General features: G+C 51.9%; 1 protein-coding gene across 1 annotated transcript; it reads right to left on the reverse strand.

Moving 5' to 3' along the window:
- Positions 1-6,388: 6,388 nt before the first annotated feature.
- On the reverse strand, positions 6,389-19,956 carry ACRBP (acrosin binding protein). Its single transcript, XM_049772036.1, has 10 exons — positions 19,736-19,956; positions 19,215-19,430; positions 18,971-19,065; positions 18,441-18,555; positions 13,883-14,336; positions 12,549-12,681; positions 8,691-8,870; positions 8,418-8,585; positions 7,241-7,324; positions 6,389-6,511 (listed from the first exon to the last, which is right to left on the reverse strand). Exons 1-10 carry the CDS (start codon positions 19,776-19,778, stop codon positions 6,389-6,391), a joined length of 1,611 nt encoding a protein of 536 aa, XP_049627993.1. The 5' UTR covers positions 19,779-19,956.
- Between the last annotated feature and the right edge of the window lie 246 nt (positions 19,957-20,202).

Raw genomic sequence — 20,202 nt, forward strand, 5'->3', positions numbered from 1 at the left:
CAGAGCCAAGAAACTGATGTGTGTGCACAGTTCCCAGCCTCAGCACACCCAGGACAGAGAACTTACCGCTCCCAGCAGCTCCAGGCCTGCCCGCCAATGGGCCCTACAGAGGCTCTGGGTGTCTGTGTCTGAAATGCCCGAGCCAGGATTCTCATGATATGGGGCCTGGCCGACCTGTCCCATTGCCCTCTGAGCTGGGCTGGGTGCTGCTCAGTGCTGAGATAAGCTCAGATCTATTTCCTGCCACCCTCAAGAAGACAGAACGAGACAGAACGGTGGAGCCCATGATCCCCACCACAGGGCCTGCTCCTGGCACCTTCCCTCTGCTAAACATGCCTTGGGGAATAGTAGAGACAAGAACAGGTGATCTGGGACCGGAACAGGCTGGAGTGGGGACAGGGACCGAAGAAGAATCACTTCCTCCTTGTTTACTTTCCCTGCTCCCTGGATGCTTATGTCCCAGCCTTGCTTGCCCATTCATCCAGTGCCTTACTCTGTTTCCTTCTTCTCTGTCATCATCTTGCAGGCTTTAGGAGTGGAAGAAAAGCCCTTCAAATCTCTTCATCATCCTCACCCGGAAAAATCAGTTTTAGAACAGTGCCAGGTTCTTGTAGCTCTAAGCATGTGCCCCTGCACATGTGATGAGGTGCGGACTTCCCATGTGGCCCAAGTGCTAACAGCAGTGTGGCTGGGACAGGATGTGCCTCAGCCCACGGGCTGCTTCCTTCTACGGTCTCAGCCACCCTCAAACCCACTGTCAAGCCTCGGGAGCCGCCATTGAAAGCTGTGTGAGCTTTTCATGCCTTTCATGCAGCTGCCATGCGCTGCAGCCAGATCCAGGCTCAGCAGCTTCCCCTGAGTCTGGGCTGGCACAGGAGGGTCCCCCTGGTGATGAGGCCTCTCCTGGGCCTGAACCCAGCAGGGGAAAATGAGGGTGAGGCAACTCCAACACAGACCCCTGCTCACCACCTCCTGCAGGCCTGCCCCGCTTTCAGCCACCCAGATGCTACCAACCTCCTCCTTCCCCCACCTGGGGCCTGTCACTTCTGCTTTCCCAGCAGTCTCCTCCTCAGCCATCTCTCTCCCTCCCCTGCTATTGGGAACCTGTTGGCTCCTGACATTTCTTTCTGGGAAAAAGGCCAAACCGGGGGTGCTGAGAGATAGTAGAGCAGGCAGGCACTGGCCACGCTAACCCACATACAGTCCTTGAGTCCCACTAGATGCAGAGCCTTAAACATAACCAGGTGTGCCCCCAAACCAAATAAATAAAATAAAACCAAGCCAGACCCAAAGGGGCTTCCAGCTGGTTTCTCCCTTGGCCTCTATGGCCATCTACTGCCTGTGACTCCCCCATCCTCAGAGAACAGAGCCCATGAGATCAAGTCTCCTTAGGAGAAGGTGGCATCAGACCCACCCATAGACATGCAGGAGCCTTCCCTGGTTCTGAGAGTTCTGCTGCCTCAAAGAATCCCAGGGGCCTTCTGACCTCAGTGACCTCACTCTGAACTTGGGTGTCACTGGTACACCCCGACTCGACCCGGACCGCACCCTTTCTGCTGTCAGTTCGACCAAGGTGTGGCCTGTGTGACATCTGAGTTATGGGGTTTTGTTAGGAGGTGACCTGCAGGGTGGAGGCAGCTGAGGGCATGAGAGAGGCACCAAGCTGGGCTCCTGACTGGAGGGTTCCATTTCCCCTGAGTTGACCCTTTTTCCTCATTCTTTCCCCTATCACAGTTGATTGTGATCTCAGCCTGGATGAAAAGGGACTTTCAGGGGCCCGGAGAGAAAGCACAGCGGCGTTTGCCTTACAAGCAGCCGATCCAGGACCAAAGGTGGTTGGTTCGAATCCCGGTGTCCCATATGGTTCCCTGCTGCCGGGAAGCTATTTCTGAGCAGACAGCCAGGAGTAACCCCTGAGCATCGCCAGTGTGGCCCAAAAACCAAAAAAAAAAAAAAAAAGGGACTTTCATCCCATCAACAGTCCCCCAAACAAATGTGATACATGAGCCCTCATGGCTAGGATCTGGGGTCTCAGGCCTGCCAGCCTGTAAAACCATTTCCCCCTGGAGCCCCAGTTTTTGAAAGGCCAGGCCCTTCCTATCACTCAGGCCACATTCAAACCCAAGGGTCCTGAGCCAAGTCGAATCCTCTGAGCAGAACTTCCTAGGCGAGAATAAGGGTCTGGGAAACCCCTTCCTTGACACCTTGGCTCTTGTGACAGTGTAGCAGGGAGAATGCCCAGTGCCAGGAAGCTGGAGCTAAACCTCACTCCCTCCCTCCAGCGGAGAACCTGTTGGGGGGCTTCTTTGAGGCTGCCCCAAAAGGACCCTCCATGTGGCCCTGAAAAGCCCAGGCCTTGACATCATGACAGACACCAGGATGCTCAAGCATGAAACCCAGAATCTCTCTAAACACCTAGCATGGGGGTCCACATTTCTAAGAGGCCCTCTGGGGTACCTGCCACTGGGCTACCCTCAGGTGCTGGCTGTCTGTCTCCATAGCTCCATCTGAGACAGCAGATCTGCTTCAGGCTGCCCTTTGAACTTTAGACTACAGGCAAAGTTGCCAACTCCTAGACCCATTGTTCTCTCTCCACCCACACCCACCCCCCTAGCCTGGTCCCCCATTTCTAAATCAGGGCTCCTGTAAAAACCACCCACCTGTGAATTTCAAACCCTCCTCTGCCACCCGGTACCTGGGCTCTGTAGGCTCTGCCACAAGTGGAGTGCAGCTTCCTTATGCCAACTGCTCAGGGCTCAGGCTGGGTTGGTAGGACAAACTCTGGGTGTGGAGACACACCCCCAGGCTCCCAACAGGAAGTAGTGCCCGCTGTGGACGTCCCAGGCCAGCTGAGGAGGAACCTCAACAGATGATGACACTGACTCCAGGGCCCCCAGCCCAGCCAGCTCAGGATCCCGCCCCACTCACCCCTCAAGACTCAAACGCTCCCCAGTTTCCCCGGAAGCCACACCGGCACACCCACTGCTACTAGATGACTAAACTGCCCGTCCCAGATATTCTCACTAGTTCCCCCTGGGGGTCTCTTTGGGGTTCGGGCAGTTACGGGCGGTGGTTCTTTGTCTGCCACTCTGTGGTGTGTGGGCTTTCTGCCCACATCACAGCAGGCACGACTATGTGTTTCCTCTTTGTTCAGTCTAGTTCCCCTAGAACCTAGACTGGGATCTTGGGGCGGGATGGAGGAGAGTTGGGGAGAAAGCTAAGGGGTATCCCCTGCCTCCGGGGCCCTGGATGAGACACCTCGACTTGGCATCCGTGGGGCTGGCTCACTGTCTGGGCTTGGTTGGCCAAAGCGAGTTTCTGAGTGCTAAGTGAAAATAGTTAACAGATAATGTAGTCAAGTGAGTTCTGGAGCATTCCAGGACTTCTTGGAACATAAACTGACTTTCAAATACATATCACGGGGCCGGAGAGATAGCATGGAGGTAGGGCAAAGTTTGCCTTGCATGCAGAAGGACGGTGGTTCGAATCCCGGCATCCCATATGGTCCCCCGAACCTGCCAGGAGCAATTTCTGAGTGTAGAGCTAGGAGTAACCCCTGAGCGCTGCTGGGTGTGACCCAAAAACCAAAAAAAAAAAAATATATATATATATATATATATATATTACATTCCTATGGGCAATAAACACAGGAGTGCTTCTAGACTATTGATTTCTCTCTTTGAATTATTGTTGGGTTTGTTTGGGAGCCACACCCAGCAGTACTGTTTTGGGGTGTGGCCTGTTCCTGGCTCTGTGCCAGACAGTACTTAGGGGACCATATAAAGTGGTAGAGGTTGAACCAGGACCAGCTGTGTGAAAGCGCCTATGCCCTATTCGCGCTCTCTCTCTCTCTCTCTCTCTCTCTCTCTCTCTCTCTCTCTCTCGCCTCTCTCTCTCTTCTCTCTCTCTCTCTCATCGCCTCTCTCTCTCTCTCTCTCTCTCTCTCTCTCTCTCTCTCTCTCTCTCTCTCTCTCTCTCTCTCTCCCCCCCACCTAAATATATTGTGATTAAGGCTCAACTTTTCCTTAATACACTTAAAAAAAAAGAATCATGAACTTGATAGCACAGAGGTAGGACATTTGCCTTGCAAGCATCTGATGGACGGTGGTTAAAATCCATATGGTATCCCATATGGTCCCCTGAGCCTGCCAGGAGCGATTTCTGAGTGACACCGGTATGACCCAAAAATCAACCAAAAAATATGAATCAGCCAGAGTGATAGCACAGCGGTAGGGTGTTTGCCTTACAGGCAGCCAACCTGGGTTCGATTCCCAGCATCCCACATATGGTCCCCTGAGTCTGGCAGGAGTGATTTCTGAGCGCAGAGCCAGGAGTAACGCCAGAGCGCCACTGGGTGTGACTCAAAATTAAAAAAAAAAAAAGAATCATGCCTTGCATTCAGCATTCAGTTCGATTTGCAGCCCCCCCATATGGTCCTCAGTTTACTGCTAGGAATAATTCCTGAGTGAAGAGCTAAGAGCATTGCCTTGTGTGGTTTCAAAACAAATCAACAGGGGCCGGGAAGGTGGCGCTAGAGGTAAGGTGTCTGCCTTGCAAGCGCTAGCGTAGGACAGACCACGGTTCGATCCCCCGTGTCCCATATGGTCCCCCCAAGCCAGGGGCAACTTCTGAGCGCATAGCCAGGAGTAACCCCTGAGCGTCAAACAGGTGTGGCCCGAAAAAAAAGAAAACAAAAACAAACAAAAAAATCAAAAAAAATCAACAAATCAACAAAAAAATGTGAATCACTGTGAAAAGGCAGAGACAGGGGCCAGAGTGATAGCACAACAGTAGGTAGGGTGTTTGCCTCACATGCAGCTGACCCGTATTGTCCCCCAAACCTGCCAGGAGTAATTTCTGAGCGTAGAGCTAGGAGTAACCCTTGAACATTGCCGGGTGTGGCCCAAACACCAAAAAAGGAAAAGAAAAAGACACAGGCTAGAAAAATAATTGAGTAGGTGAGTACTTGGCCAAGTACAGTCTGATTCCCAGCATTCCAAGTGGTCCCCCAATAACTGCCAGGTGTAATTCCTAAGTTCAGAGCCAAGAGCAATCCCCTAGCACCACCAAAACATAAACAAAAGGCAGATATAGGAGCTGGAGAGGTAGTATAGGGCCTTTACCTTTCATACATTTGACCCATGTTCAACTCCAAGTAATCCCCCCATAGGGTCATCTGAGTGTCTACCTGGAGTGATGAGTGATGCCTTAGCTAGCTCTCTCTCTCTCTCTCTCTCTCTTTCTCTCTCTCTCCCTCTCTCTCTCTCTCTCTCTCTCTCTCTCTCCTCTCTCTCTCTCCCTCTCCTCTCTCTCTCTCTCTCTCTCTCTCTCTCTCACACACACACACACACACACACACACACACACACAAACACAGATGGGGTCCAGAACTATAGCATAGCAGTAAGGCGTTTTTGCCTTACTGACAGACCCAGGTCTGTCCTGGGTCCGATCCCTGGCATTCCATATGGTTCCCTGATTTCTGAGTGCATAGCCAGGAGTAACCCCTGAGCACCGCCAGGTGTGGCCCCCAAAACCGAAAACCAAAGGTAGAGATGATCCAGTTTTTCCATTTGTGCCCCAGAACACTTTTGGGACCTTCCCCAGAATTATTCAAGGACAGTGCTGATTGAGATTAAGGACAACCCTTGGAGCCGCCAGCCAAGTCATCTAGTGTGTAACAGGTTAGATGGAAATGTCCTGGCCTAGGCTTCCATCACTTGTTTTTCTGATAAAGTGAAAATTCTGGGCTTTTTTTTGGGGGGTGGGGTGGGGAGGAGGAAAAACAGGGCACATTTGATAGTACTCAAGACTTATTGTTGGCTCTGTGCTCAGGGTCATTTCTGGCAGTGCTTGGGGAGTCTCCATATGGAGTACCAGGGATTTGAAGTGGGGTTGATCACATACAAGGAAACACCATAGCCTCTGTCCTCTCACCCTTAAAATGCCAATTCTGCCCCATTTCCCTGGGCCTGTTCTTAGACATCAACTCCATCAGACTCTGGCCATTGTTCCCTAAAGAAGAACCATATGAGGTCTTCTCTCAAGCTACCTCTGAGTACGGCTGGATCTAGATAGAACCTAGATCAGGGGGAGCTCTGGAGGAAGCAGGTAGAGTCTCATGGGGCAGGGGGTGCTGCATGGCAAACCCAAGTAGGCCACATGAATTTAAAAAAAAATTTTTTTATATATATATAAAGATAGCCATTAGAAAAGATGGCCTTCCCATCCTTGATCTGGGGGCCAGGGGGGTTCTGCGGCTGCCTCTTGATCGAGGAAACATGGAGGCCCCCTCCCCAAGCAGGGTCAGCCCAGGAGCGAAGTGACAGATGAGGTCTCAGCTCGAAGGTGGAAAGGTGGGGTTTGGGGGCACCAGACGGAGCGCAGCTCATCCGGACTGGCCTAGCGTCAAGGTGCTGAACTCCTGGCTCCACCGCAGCACGATGTCCTCGCTCTTGTCTTGTGTCAGGACGCTATATGTCTCGTTCTGCAAACATCTCATGCGGGACACCTGCTCGGGGACAATTGTGGGCTTTGTCACGGGGAGAGAGCAGTTCCCAGTACCAGCGACCCAGGGGGCCTTGAGGGGAGCAGGAAACAGAGAAAGTGCATTGGGTAAAGGAAGAGGAGGAGGAAGAAGAGACCAGCCTGAGACTTCCAACCTCCTCTTCCCTCCACCCCAACACACTCTGAAGCTCAAGGTTATTCCTGAGGTGCTCTTTTTTTTGTTTGTTTATTTTTAGGCCACACCCCGGCGATGCTCGGGTGTTACTCCTGGCTCTGTGCTCTGAAATTGCTCCTGGCAGGCTCAGGGGACCATATGGGTTGCCGGGGATCAAACCAGGGTCCATCCTGAGTCAGCAGCGTGCAAAGCAAACGCCCTAACGCTGTGCTATCACTCTGCCCCTCCTGAAGTGCTCTTGAGGGTCCCTGTAAGTGCTCTTGAGGGTCCCTGTAATCTGCAGTACCCCTTGCTGGCCTCAAGAGTGGGAAAGTCTGTCCTGAGAAGCATCCAGAGAATTGCTCTGGCCCCAAACCCTGAAGCCCTTGCAGAAGGTTTTCGTTGGGAACTCATACCCTCTGGTGCTCAGGAGCTATTGCTAGTTCTGTGCTCAGGAGTAGCCCTTGTTAGGGCTCCAGGATTATATCCAGTGCCCTGCTCTGGTGTGCAGTGGGGATTTAATGTAGACCAGCCTGCCCTTTCCCCATAGAGGGTGGTGAGTAAGAAGAGGGATCTCACCTTTCTGTCCCGGTTTCTCATCAGACACTGTTGACTTTTAAAGGTGCAGAAGTTTGGGTACTGTATATAGTCTGTGTCACAGATCTAAGACAGGGGGAATGGACAGGGGGTCAGGAGCTGGCCTCGTACCAGGCTGACCCCAGTAGGATTCCTGGCTGTGCGGTGGATCCTATGAACTCCTCCAGGAGTGATCCCTGAGTTGTGACCACTTCTAGGGCAAAATGCTAATCTTACCTGATGGTCAGACCAGCCCACATCTGAGAGGGGTCTATGAAAGGTAACAAAGGGGTTGCTTGAGGGGTGTACGAGGGATTCAGCAAGAGATTCAGGAGGGCCTTCACCAGGGCAGCTGAAGGAGGCTGCTTAAAAGGTTAGCTTTGAAGCCATGTAAGACACACACCTGGTGGTTAGAGCCACACCTGGCCATGCTCAAGGGCTTACTCCTGGCATGCTCAAGGCTCTGTGCTCAAAAATCGCTCCTGGGGGCCGGAGTGATAGCATAGAGGGTACGATATTGGCCTTTCATGCAGCTGACCTGGATTCGATCCCCAGCATCCCATATGGTCTCGCAAACCTGCCAGGAGCAATTTCTTTTTTTTTTTTTTTTCCAGGCCACACCCGTTTGATGCTCAGGGGTTACTCCTGGCTATCTGCTCAGAAATCGCTCCGGGCAGGCTCTGGGGACCATATGGGATGCCAGGATACGAACCACCTACCGTCTGCATGCAAGGCAAACACCTTACCTCCATGCTATCTCTCCGGCCCCTGGAGGTCTTTCTTAAGCTGTGTACCCCATTCCTACTTGATTTCTCCTTGAGAAATCTAAGGGATGAGCCTGGCTCAGTAACACCAGGGAGTTTTGTGGGGAAGGGGGGATCAGGGGAGGGAGGGCAGTCATTTGGGGGCAAGGAGGAATAAAGTCGATTCCCGTAAGGAGGAAAAGTACTAGAAGATTCAGGCCAGGCAGAATTTTCTAGAATCTTTTCTCCCCTTCCAGGGCAGGCGAGCATGACATATTTTCTTTCTAGAAATGAGGTGAGGTGGCAGATGCTGCCTCATTGGCAAAGGCAAAAAGAAGACTTGGGGCAAAGGTGTTAGAAGTCAAGGCCTTTGCCCCAGCCTAGAGCCAAGGACTCAAATGAGGTATGTGTGTGTGGAGAGGGGGAAAGGCTCTGACCTTGGTGGGGAAATCCCCATCTTGGAAACTCAGGAACTCAGACTTGAGCCAGCCAGCCACTCGGGCATCTTCACAGCCCTTGGTGGCCAGCCGGGCGCACCAGAAGTCCATGCGGAGCCCACCATACATGTCCATCCCATAGAAGCGGCCGGACTGGGAGCTCCCAACCTGTGACACGGAGGATGGGGCCACAGGAGGGGATCAGAGGAGGGGGCCGTGCCTCTCTTGCTGCAGAATCCCTTTCCCTCTGCCCAGTCCTGCCCGGCTGCATACCTGGGTGCCGATGGACATGCTCTGTGACGTCAGCAAGGGGCTGATGAAGGGCGTCTTGTGGGACCTGTCACACTGCTGCCGCTGCAGGTTGGCCTCCGAGAGGCACTGCTCCAGCTTCAGGGAGCAGAAGGCGCAGAGGTCGCAGGAGGAGATGTGCCGCCGGCCAAGGTTGTCACAGACCTGTGCCAGGTGTGGGTAGAAAAGCCCAAATTGAGACATCTAGATGGCTTTGCAGGAAGAGTGGTTGAAAGCTCCCAGTCCTCCTCCCCAAAGGTGCCTCCAGACTTATTTTTATTTTTATTTTTGGGCCACACCCGCTGATGCTCAGGGGTTACTCCTGGCTCTGCACTCAGAAATTGCTCCTAGCAGGCTCGGGGACCATATGGGACTCCGGGGATCAAACCACGGTCTCCCCTAGGTCAGCCACGTGCAAGACAAATGCCCTACTGCCTGCACCACTGCTCCGGCCCTGCCTTCAGACTCTTACACACTTCTCTCTTCCTAGCTGACTTCTCTATTCCTGTTTGAACACCAACTCTCTGCAGGTGAAGCCCACATATATTTTTTGGGGGGTTGGGATAAGTTGGGGCCATACCCAGTAGTGCTCAAGGGCTCCTCCTGGCTCTGTATTCAGGAATCACTCCTGGCAGGACTTAGGGGACCATAGGTAGTGTGGGGGTCAAAAACGAGTTCAGCTGCATGCAAGAAAAATGCCTTCCCCACTGTACTACAATCTCTCTGGTACCTAAAGCCCACCTCTTTTTTGGTTTTGGTTTTGGTGTTTGGGACACACTGGTGATGCTTAGAAATCCCTGGCTCTTGGGGCCAGAGCAGTAGTGCAAGCAATAAGGCATCTGCCTTGTGCATGCTAGCCTAAGACGGACCACGGTTCGATCCCCTGGAGTTTCATATGGTCCCCCAAGCCAGGAGTGATTTCTGAGCACGTAGCCAGGAGTAACCCCTGAACGTCACTGGGTGTGGCCCCAAAACAAAAACAAAAATAGAAATCCCTGGCTCTGTGCTCAGGGATCACACTCCTGGCAGTGCTTGGGAAACCATATGGGATGCCTGAGATAGAACTGAGTTTTGCTGTGTGCAAGGCAAGTGCCCTACCAGGTATACTCTTCCTCTGGTCTCTTTTGATTTCCAAATTCTCAAGGCTAAGTCTCTGGTGGAGGCCTACCATGACCCTTGAGACTCTTTTTTTTTTTTTTTTTTTTGGTTTTTGGGCAGTGCTCAGGGTTGACTCCTGGCTATCTGCTCAGAAATAGCTCCTGGCAGGCACAGGGGACCATATGGGACACCAGGATTCAAACCAACCACCTTTGGTCCTGAATCGGCTGCTTGCAAGGCAAACGCCGCTGTGCTATCTCTCCGGGCCCGACCCTTGAGACTCTTGGAATGAAGATTCTTTTAGTCATTCCTCTCTAAGACCAAGGCTAATCTTGACAAAGAGCTGGTGTGGTGCTACAGAGTTGCCTAAGAGAACTGAGGTACTACCAAATCATACCACCTCATCTTTGTGATATGGAAACTTAAGACTGTGAGGCAAGAAAGTTTCTCCAAGGCATGTGCCCAAATCTCAATCAGGGAGCAGTCACACAGACCTTGACTGAACTTTCATTTTGGGGGGGGGGAGGGGGTCAATCTGGTGGCACTCAGGGGTTACTCCTGGCTCTGTGCTTAGAAATCACTCCTGGCAGGCTTGGGACCATATGGGATGCCAGGAATGGAACCCAGGTCTGTCCTGAGTTGGCCGCATGCAAGGCAAATGCCCTACCACTGTACTCTCTCTCTCTCTCTCTCTCCAGCCCCTGACTGAACTTTCTAAGTCCAAAATCTATACTCATCCTAAGTACCTGAGGGTGGAAATCCCCCAGGATCTAAGATGCTCAGCATGGAGAGACTATCACCAAAGAAGTTTTTTTTTTGGGGGGGGCACACCCAGTGATGTTCAGGGGTTACTCCTGGCTATGCACTAAGAAATTGTTCTTGGCTAGGGGGATCATAAGGGACAACAGGGATCGAACCCGGGTCTGTCCTGGGTCAGCCGCATGCAAGGCAAATGCCCTACTGCTATGCTATCACTCTGGCCCCACCAGAAAAGATCTTTTTTTTGTTTGTTTGTTTTGTTTTTGGGTCATACCCGGCAGTGCTCAGTGTTTACTCCTGGCTCTACGCTCAGAAATCGCTTCTGGCAGGCTCAGGGAACCATATGGAATGACGGGGTTCGAACCACCATCCTTCTGCATGCAAGGCAAACACCTTATCTCCATGCTATCTCTCTGGCCTCATTTTTTTTTTTTTGGCAGAAAAGACTTTGATGCGACAGCTCAATTCCATCTTCTTCACCCTAAGCTACAGCAGCACCTCACAACAGCCAAAATCTCTTACATCATCTTTTGTTCTTCTCCCAACAGCACATTCAATTGAATCATCACCATGCCTCAGGACCATAACTTGCTACTGAAACTCTTTTTCTTCCCAAATGAGCTACAAATGCTTCTGGCTATCCTTTGAAGTCCTCCCATGAGGACACTTACTTAGTTTGGGGTTTTTTTTTGGGGGGGTTCACATCCAGCAGTGCTCAGGAGTTACTCCTGGCTCTGCGCTCAGAAATCGCTCCTGGCAGGTTCAGGGACCATATGGAATGCCGGGATTTGAACCACCATCCACCCTGGTTGGCCATGTGTAGGCAAACAACCTACCACTGTGCTATCTCTCCCAACCCTGTTAGTTCTTTAGTTTGTTTTGTTTTGTTCTGTTTTTTTTTTTTTTTAGGCCACACACAGCAGAACTCAGGTATCACTCTTGGCAGGTTTGAGGAAACATATGGGATGTTGGGGATCAAGTCTGGGTGGGTGACATGCAAATGCCCTATATGCTATTTATTGCTCTGGCCCATATATATTATATATAATATAAATATATATATAAACTTTATTTATTGATTGGTTTTGGGGCCATACCCAGCAGCACTCAGAGGTCACTCCTGGCTCTACAGGCAGAAATAGCCCCTAGCAGGCTGGGGGGCCATATGGGATGCCAGAAATCAAACTGGGTCCCTCCTGGGTCAGCCAAATGCAAGGCAAATGCCCTATCACTGTGCTATCTCTCTGGCCCCACTGGCCCTTATAAGTTTTTTGACTTTAGTGCTCTTATTGCTCTACTTCAGGTAAAATAGGTTCCTTATTCCTTCGTTCAGGGGTTACTTCTGGTTCTGCACTCAGAAATTAGTCCTGGCAGGCTTGACCACATGGGATGCTGAGGACTGAATTGGGTGGGTCGCATGCAAGGCAAATGCCCTACCCACTGTGCTATCACTTCAGGCCCTGTTTTTTTTGTTTTGTTTTTGATTTTTGGGTCACACCAGGCAGCACTCAGAGGTTACTCCTGGCTCTATGCTCATAAATCACTCCTGGCAGGCTCAGGGGACCATATGGGATGCCGGGATTCAAACCACCGACCTAAGTAACACCCTATCGCTGTGCTATCTCTCCGGCTCCTGAGCCCTGTTCTTTTTTTTTTTGCAGGGGGAGGCCACTCCCGGTGGTGCTCAGGGGTTACTCCTGGCTGTCTGCTCAGAAATAGCTCCTGGCAGGCATGGGGGACCATATGGGACACCAACCACCTTTGATCCTGGATTGGCTGCTTGCAAGGCAAACGCCGCTGTGCTATCTCTCTGGGCCAGCCCTGTTCTTAATGGACTTAAAAATAAATCTCTCCAAGCCAGATAAATAGTAGAGGTATACATCTCAGGTTTTCTGTATCCTTAGCACACTGCCCACCAAGGTCTTCGCAGAGTTCTAGAGAAGGACCAAGAGAATCTGGACTGATTGAACAGCATGACAGGCATACCAGCTTTCCAAAACCAAGGTTCTCATCTTCCAAGTACCGCCAGGCCTTGGCTGTGGGGGTTATGATGCAGGTGTTCTCCATAATAGAATAGCACAAAGCCATCATCGAGTCCGAGTGGGGCATCTGCAGGAGGCTGCAAGAAGAGAGCACTGGCTGGGGGGTGGGCACAGCCAAAAGCCACATAAACTCCATCTCCTCTTTGCTTCTGGTCTAGATGCAGACTGGGCCTCTAAGGCCTCTACCCCTGATCCCCTCCTTTTCACAATTAGGTACTAAGGTCCTGAAAGAGGCAGCCACTCACTCAAAGTTGCCAGGACTTGGACAAACCATTCTTTTTTTTTTTTTTTTTGGTTTTTGGGCCACACCCGGTAATGCTCAGGGGTTACTCCTGGCTATGTGCTCAGAAGTTGCTCCTGGCTTGGGGGACCATATGGGACACTGGGGGATCGAACCGCGGTCCGTCCAAGGCTAGCGCAGGCAAGGCAGGCACCTTACCTTTAGTGCCACCGCCCGGCCCCACAAACCATTCTTTTTTTTGGGCCACACCTGGTGATGCTCAGGAGTTACTCCTGGCTATGCACTCAGAATTTGATCCTGGCTTGGGGGACCATATGGGATGCCAAGGGATGGAACTACGGTCTGTCCTAGGCCATTAGTGTGCAAGGAAAATGTCCTACTGTTGCATCACTGATCCAGCCCAAGCCATTCTTTTTTTTTTTTGGGTTTTAGGGCCACACCCAGCAGTGCTCAGAAGTTACTCCAGGCTCTGCACTCAGAAATCACTCCTGGCTCTGCACTCAGAAATCGCTCCTGGCAGGCACAGGGGATTATATGGGATGCTGGGATTCAAGCCACCATCTGTCCTGGGTTGGCTGTGTGCAAGGCAAATGCCCTATCACCCTCCAGCCCTAACAAGCCATTCTTACTTTTTTGTTTGTTTTGGGTCACACCCAGCAGCACTCAGGGGTTACTCCTGGTTCTTTGCTCAGAAATCACCCCTGGCCGGCTCAGGGAACCATATGGGATACCAGGATTCGAATCACTGTCCTTCTGCATGCAAGCCAAACGCGCTACCTCCATGCTATCTCTCCGGCCCCTAACATGCCATTCTTAATCTCAGGGAAATGGCTAATGCCAGATCCTTAAAGGAAAGAACAAATGCTTGGACAGGGCTTGTGCTAATGTTGGCACGGTCCCAGGAGGCAGGTAGCTGTGCCTGGAGCCAAGCACATCTGAGCAGAACCAGAGCCCAGAGCTGGGCCAGGGGGTGAATCCTCCACCCCACCTCCTGAGAAGCTGCAGGGGCATGTGGAAGTGGAGAGAACTGCCCATACCTGCCAGGGCTCTGGTTTTTCCAGATGGACTCCTCATCGTACAGTTCGCTCATTTCATCCAAGCCCTGAGCGGACCGAATGAGCTCCTGGATGTTCTCCATCATCAACGGGGTGGAGTCCACTTCCCGCGCCTGGGGTGTGAAGGTGAAAAGGTTGGAGGAGAGAGATTTGCTCAGGAGCCGGGCTTTGGTCTCTTCGTCTGTCTGTAGCCCATCCAGAGCAGCAATTCCAGCCTCTCCTGTCCCCATTCCTTCCTCCTCATATTCTTCTTCTTCCTGCTCCTCTTCCTCTTCTTGCTCCTGAGCCTTCTCCTGCTTGTACTTCTCTGTCGGGGTCTTCTGCTTATCCTCATGCCCTCCGTCCTTGCCTCCCAAGGACAAAGAGGACTGTAGCAACTCTTCCACATTGTTGTGGAGTCTCTCGGGCCACGGCTGGAAGACCTGGCGCTCGGTACCTACAGCATGGTTTGAGAAGGATCGAGAAAGATAATGCCAGGGGACATGCAGGCTTCTGACCCTGAATGGCTTTATACACACACACACACACACACACACACACACACACACACACGAAAGATAATGCCAGGGGACATGCAGGCTTCTGACCCTGAATGGCTTTATACACACACACACACACACACACACACACACACACACACACACACACACACACACACACACCCTCCAATGAGACCTATTCATATAGTCAAGTAGGAAAAACAGATATTAGGCTCAACTTTAACAACCAAACATTTTTAGGGCCACACCCATTGGTACTCAGGGGTTACTCCTGGTTCGGCACTCAGAAATTGCTCCTGGCAGGATAGGGGGACCATATGGGATGCCGGAGATCGATTCGGGTCCATCCGGGGTTGGCTGCATGCAAGGCAAACAACCTACCGGTGCGCTATCACTCTGGCCCCTTTTAACAACCAACTTAAAAAGGTTCCTGTTGGGGCCGGGTAGGTGGCGCTGGAGGTAAGGTGTCTGCCTTGCAAGCGCTAGCCAAGGAAGGACCGCGGTTCGATCCCCCGGCGTCCCATATGGTCCCCCCAAGCCAGGGGCGATTTCTGAGCACATAGCCAGGAGTAACCCCTGAGCGTCAAACGGGTGTGGCCCAAAAACCAAAAAAAAAAAAAAAAAAAAAAAAAAAAAAAAAAAAAAAAAGGTTCCTGTTGGGGCCGGGAGAGATAGCACAGTGGTGTTTGCCTTGCAAGCAGCCAATCCAGGACCTAAGGTGGTTGGTTCGAATCCCGGTGTCCCATATGGTCCCCCGTGCCTGCCAGGAGCGATTTCTGAGCAGACAGTCAGGAGTAACCCCTGAGCACTGCCGGGTGTGGCCCAAAAACCAAAAAAAAAAAAAAAAAAAAGGTTCCTGTTGGGTCAGAAAGATAGCATGGTGGTAAGGCGTTTGCCTGCGTGCAGGAGATCGGTGGTTCAAATCCCATATGGTCCCCTGAGCCTGCCAGGAGCGATTTCTGAGTGTAGAGCCAGGAGTATCCCGAGTGCTGCCGGGTGTGATCCAAAAACTAAAAACTAAAAAAAATAAATCTTTGAATTTTATTCAAATGAAACAATAAAAGAGAGTACGGAGAGATAGCATGGAGGGTAGGGCATTTGACCCCAAAAACCAAAACAAACAAACAAAATGAAGTTAAAAGATAAAAGTTATGGGGCCGAAGAGATAGCATGGAGTTGTAAGGCGTTTGCCTTACATAAAGGTCAGTGGGTTTAAATCCCAGCATCCCATATGGTCCTCCGAGCCTGCCAGGGAGTGATTTCTGAGCATAGAGCCAGGAGTAAACCCTGAGCGCTGACTGGTGTGACCCAAAAACCATAAAAATAAAAAAAAATAATAAAGTTATATTGGGGGCCGGGGAGATAGCTATGGAGATAAAGCGTTTGCCTTGCATGCAAAAGGACAGTGGTTCAAATCCCGCCATCCCATATGGTTCCCTGAGCCTGCCAGGAGTGATTTTCTGAGCGTAGAGGCCAAGAGTAACTCCTGAGCACTGCTGGGTGTAACCCAAAAACCAAAAAATAAAAAAAAAGTGGGGAGGCCGGAGAGATTAGCATGGAGGTAAGGTCTTTGCCTTGCATGCAGAAGGTTGGTGAGTTCGATCCCAGCATCCCATGTGGTCCCCCAAGCCTGCCAGAAGGTGATTTCTGAGCGAACGAGACCCCTCTCCCCAAGAAAAGTTATATTGGAGCCAGAGTACTAGGCACAGTATGTAGAGCATTTGCCTTGTACATGGCGTGACCCAGGATAAATGCAGGTTTGATCCCTAAGCATCCTATATGGGTCCCCTGAACCTGCCAGGAGGTGATTTCTGAGGGCAGAGCTGAGTAACCTCTAAGCACTGCCAGGTCTGACCCAAAAACAAAAAAAATCTAAGAAGGAAGAGAAAGAAAGAAAAGAAAGAAAGAAAGAGAGAGAGAGAGAAAGAAAGAGAGAAGAAAGAAAGAAAGAAAGAAAGAAAGAAAGGAAAGAAAGAAAGAAAGAAAGAAAGAAAAAAGAAGAAAGAAGAAAGAAAGATGAAAGAAAGAGAGAAAGAGAGAAAGAAAAAGAAAGAGAGAAAGAAAGAAAGAGAAGGTAAAAAAGAAGAGAAAGAGGGGGCCGGGAAGGTGGGCGCTAGAGGTTAAGGTGTCCTGCCTTGCAAGCGCTAGCGGACCGTGTGGTTCGATCCCCCGGCATCCCATATGGTCACCCCAAGCCAGGAGCGACTTCTGAGCACATAGCCAGGAGTAGCCCCTTCTGCGCATCAAACGGGGTGTGGCCCAAAAACCAAAAAAAAAAAAAGAAAGAGAAGGTAAAAAGAAAGAAAGCAGGTAAAAAGAAAGAAGGAAAGAAGCGGCTGGAAGGTGGTGCTAGAGGTAAGGTGTCTGCCCTTGCAAGCGGCTAGTGTAGGACGGACCACAGTTTGATCCCCTGGCCTCCCATATGGTCCCCCAAAGCCAGGGGCGATTCTGAGTGCATAGCCAGGAGTAACCCGCTGAGCGTCAAACGGGTGGTGGCCCAAAAACCAAAAAAAAAGAAAGAAGGAAAGAAGGAATGAAAAAAGAAAGAAAGAAAAGGTAAAAAGGAAGGGAAAGAAAAAGGAAAGAAAGAAAGAAAGAAAGAAAAGAAAGAAAGAAAGAGAAGAAAGAAAGAAAGAAAGAGAAAGAAAGAAAGAAAGAAAGAAAGAGAAAGGAAGGAAAGGAAGTGAAGGAAGGAAGGGAAGGAAGGAAGGAAGGAAAGAGATGGAAGGAAGGAAGAGGAAGGAAGGGAAGGAAGGAAGGAAGGAGGGGCGGGAGAGATAGCATGGAGGTAAAGCATTTCCCTTGCATGTAGAAGGTCGGTGGTTCAAATCCCGGCATCCCATATGGTCCACTGAGCCTGTCAGGAGCGATTTCTGAGCATAGAGTCAGGAATAACTCCTGAGCGCTGCCAGGTTTGACCCCCCCCAAAAAAAGGGGGGGGGCCAGAGAGATAGTATGGAGGTAAGGCATTTGACTTTAATGTAGAAGGTCATTGGTTCAAATCCCGGCATCCTATATGCTCCCCTGAGCCTGCCAGGACCAATTTCTTAGCGTGGAGCCAGGAGTAACCCCCTGAGCACTGCTGGATGTGACCCTCCCCCCAAAAATAATAAAATAAAATAAAAATAAAATAAAAAAGGAAAGGGGACTCTGCTGAATTGTGAGTCATGTCAGCGAATACTGGGGACAGGACCCCTAACTTGGCCTCAGAGAAGGTGGTTTTCCCCTCCAAGGACACAGCAAGCCCTCAAATATCCATCCATTCCTCATGCTGCTGGATGCCAAAGTTCCGAGGATCAATTTCCTAGGATTCTCTCCAAAGTCCTGAGGATCTCAAGGATCCCTAAAGGGTCAATTCCCCACTGGACTATTGTCCCTGCAGGGCTGAGATGCTCTCCCCATGTCTACCTGGGCTATCTCTGGGATTCCCCATTCCCCCACCCCTGAGATGTGCAGGAGAGGTTCAGGGGGCATGTCAGGGTCCCAGTAGGTGTGAGTGTGGAGTTGAGTGTGGGTAGTAATATGGGTGCAGGGGTGCCCTGTTTTGGAGGGCATCTGTCCTCTTCTGGGTCAATCAACCCGCTGCCGGGTGGGCTTCGCACCTTGGGATCCAAATTTCAATGGGAGGAACATGAATAAATACCATTTTCTTATTGCTAAGGGTGTCTGGCCTTTCTGGAAGCTTAGCAGTATTGGGGTACAGGTCCTTGCTCATTTCTTGCCATTAGTCAGTGGTCATGTGGTTTAATTATAGACAGCTCTGCACTTTTTTGGGAGGGGGGTACACAGGGATTACTCCTGGCTCTGCGTTCAGCAATCACTCCTGACAGGCCTCAAGAGACCACATGGGATTGAACCCAGGTTGATCGTGTTTAAGGCAAATGTCTTCCCTGCTGTGACCACTTCGTGAGGACGCACAGTCATTTCAGGCCCTGCTCACACCACAGTCCTTCCCGCTTTTCATCCATGGCTGCTTTAAGTCTTGGCTCTGGGGACTGAGGAAAGGGATACTGGGGAGGGGCCGATGGGGGGAGTGTTACCTGTGGTAAGGGAGGACGCAGTGGAAGACCCCATGGTGGTGGAAGCTTCAGCAGGGTCGGGCTCTTTACCAGAGTTAGGTGAGAGAATTGAGACAGGCTGGGAGCAGCGGACTCTCTGAGGAGAGAGGGCCAGAGTCACTCCCCCACTGGCGACTTCTCCAACTCAGTCCTCAATCCCCTATCCTGCCTGTCTCCTCTCTCAGGTTCGGGGCAGAAATGAAGGGACGTGGCCATTTGGTGGAATGCTCTAGACTAAAATAGGCCTTCCCTGCCAGCAAAATTCCATTTGTCTGGGCCACAAATGTGTGTCTCTTGTTTGGACTTGAAAGAAATCCCTGCCATGTTAGAAGTGGAAGTTTCTCGCTTCACTCAATGCCCAGTGGGTCCGGGTTTGAATGCAGGTCACTGAAGGGCACATGGCAGGTAGGGGTTTCTAAGGTTGGTCTTTCTAGAAGCTTCCCCGACTCCAATGCCATCTGCTTTCCCTCCGCCCTAAAGGCACCACATGTAGCCTCTGTCCTGGGCCTCACCTTGGCATAGTACTGGTGATTGGAGCAACGATACTGACAAAACTGACAGAAGGACTCAAACCAGGAGGCGTAAGGAAGGTCAGAGCAGACGGCTCCTGGCAAAGGGGAGGGTGGGGGAGAAAAGTGAATGCACCAGGCTGCATCTTCTCAGACGCTGGCTGGAAGGCTCCTGTGTCTGCAGAGGCCGCATGGGCCCAGCTCCAGGTGCCACCCACGCCTTCATCAGCCTCTCATCAGGCCTCACCATCAGGCACCAGGCCGTGGTTTTCATATTGGTCCAACTGGACGATGGTGGGGTTCCGGCAGCCCAGGGTGGCTCGGAGCCGGCACATGGTCTCTGCCTTCCAGCGGGGCTTAAACAGGTCGAAGAACTTTTCATACTCCGGATCGGAGAGAGGACTGCCTGGGGTAGCCGCAGGGGTCGAATCCTCGGCAGGCAGCGGAGGCAGGAGCAGTGCTGCTGGGGAGGGGGTACAGGGGGTGGACGTGTGGGTACAGAGGAATGGATGGACCTGACCAGCTCCATAACCGAAGCAGGCCTGGCCCACCCGGGGCTGGTGGGGAATTGGGTGTGTGCGAGGTGTGAGACCCAGGGATGCCGTGGGCTAGAAGTGGGGAGGCCAGGCCAGGCCAGGCCAGGTCTAAAGCAGGAGCAGAGGCGGGCCAAGTCCGAAGGGAGCCAGCCTAAGGGTCCAGGGCGGTCTCGGAAACTGCAAAGGCCCCGGGGAGGAAGGAGGAGCTGCTTTTGGGGGGAAACCGTCTCACCGGAGAGGAAGGAGAGAAGGAAGCTCGTAGCCTGCCTCCCCATGGCCCCGGACTGATCTGCCTGGCTTTGGCGTTTTCTCGACCGGAGCGGCCTCCAACGGGCCAAAGCCGCAGAGAGCCGGGGTGCCCGGCACGGGCTATGGGGGTGCAGCGGGGCGCGGGGCAACGTCACAAAGGGCAAAGGGCGTGGCCTCGAGCCTCGGGGGCGGGGCTCGAGAACTGTCATGGTCCCCAAGCCTCCTACCACTCAGCCCTGAGTTCATCGACCTTCATCACAGCTAGCCCAGTGCCACTGCCTGGCACCCCCGGGCGGTGCCCCTGCAAAGAGGGCCTTGTGCCTCCTGTAGACACCTCTTTTCCTGCCCGAGGGACCATCCTTCTGTGCTGTTTAGAGACTAGGGGTTCCTGGTGCTTGAGGGGGGGCTTCTGAAGCGGGCAGGCAGGTGGAGTTGTGGGGAACAAGGAGG

The sequence above is a fragment of the Suncus etruscus genome, chromosome 4 (genome assembly GCF_024139225.1).
Source record: "Suncus etruscus isolate mSunEtr1 chromosome 4, mSunEtr1.pri.cur, whole genome shotgun sequence".
Lineage (NCBI taxonomy): Eukaryota > Metazoa > Chordata > Mammalia > Eulipotyphla > Soricidae > Suncus > Suncus etruscus.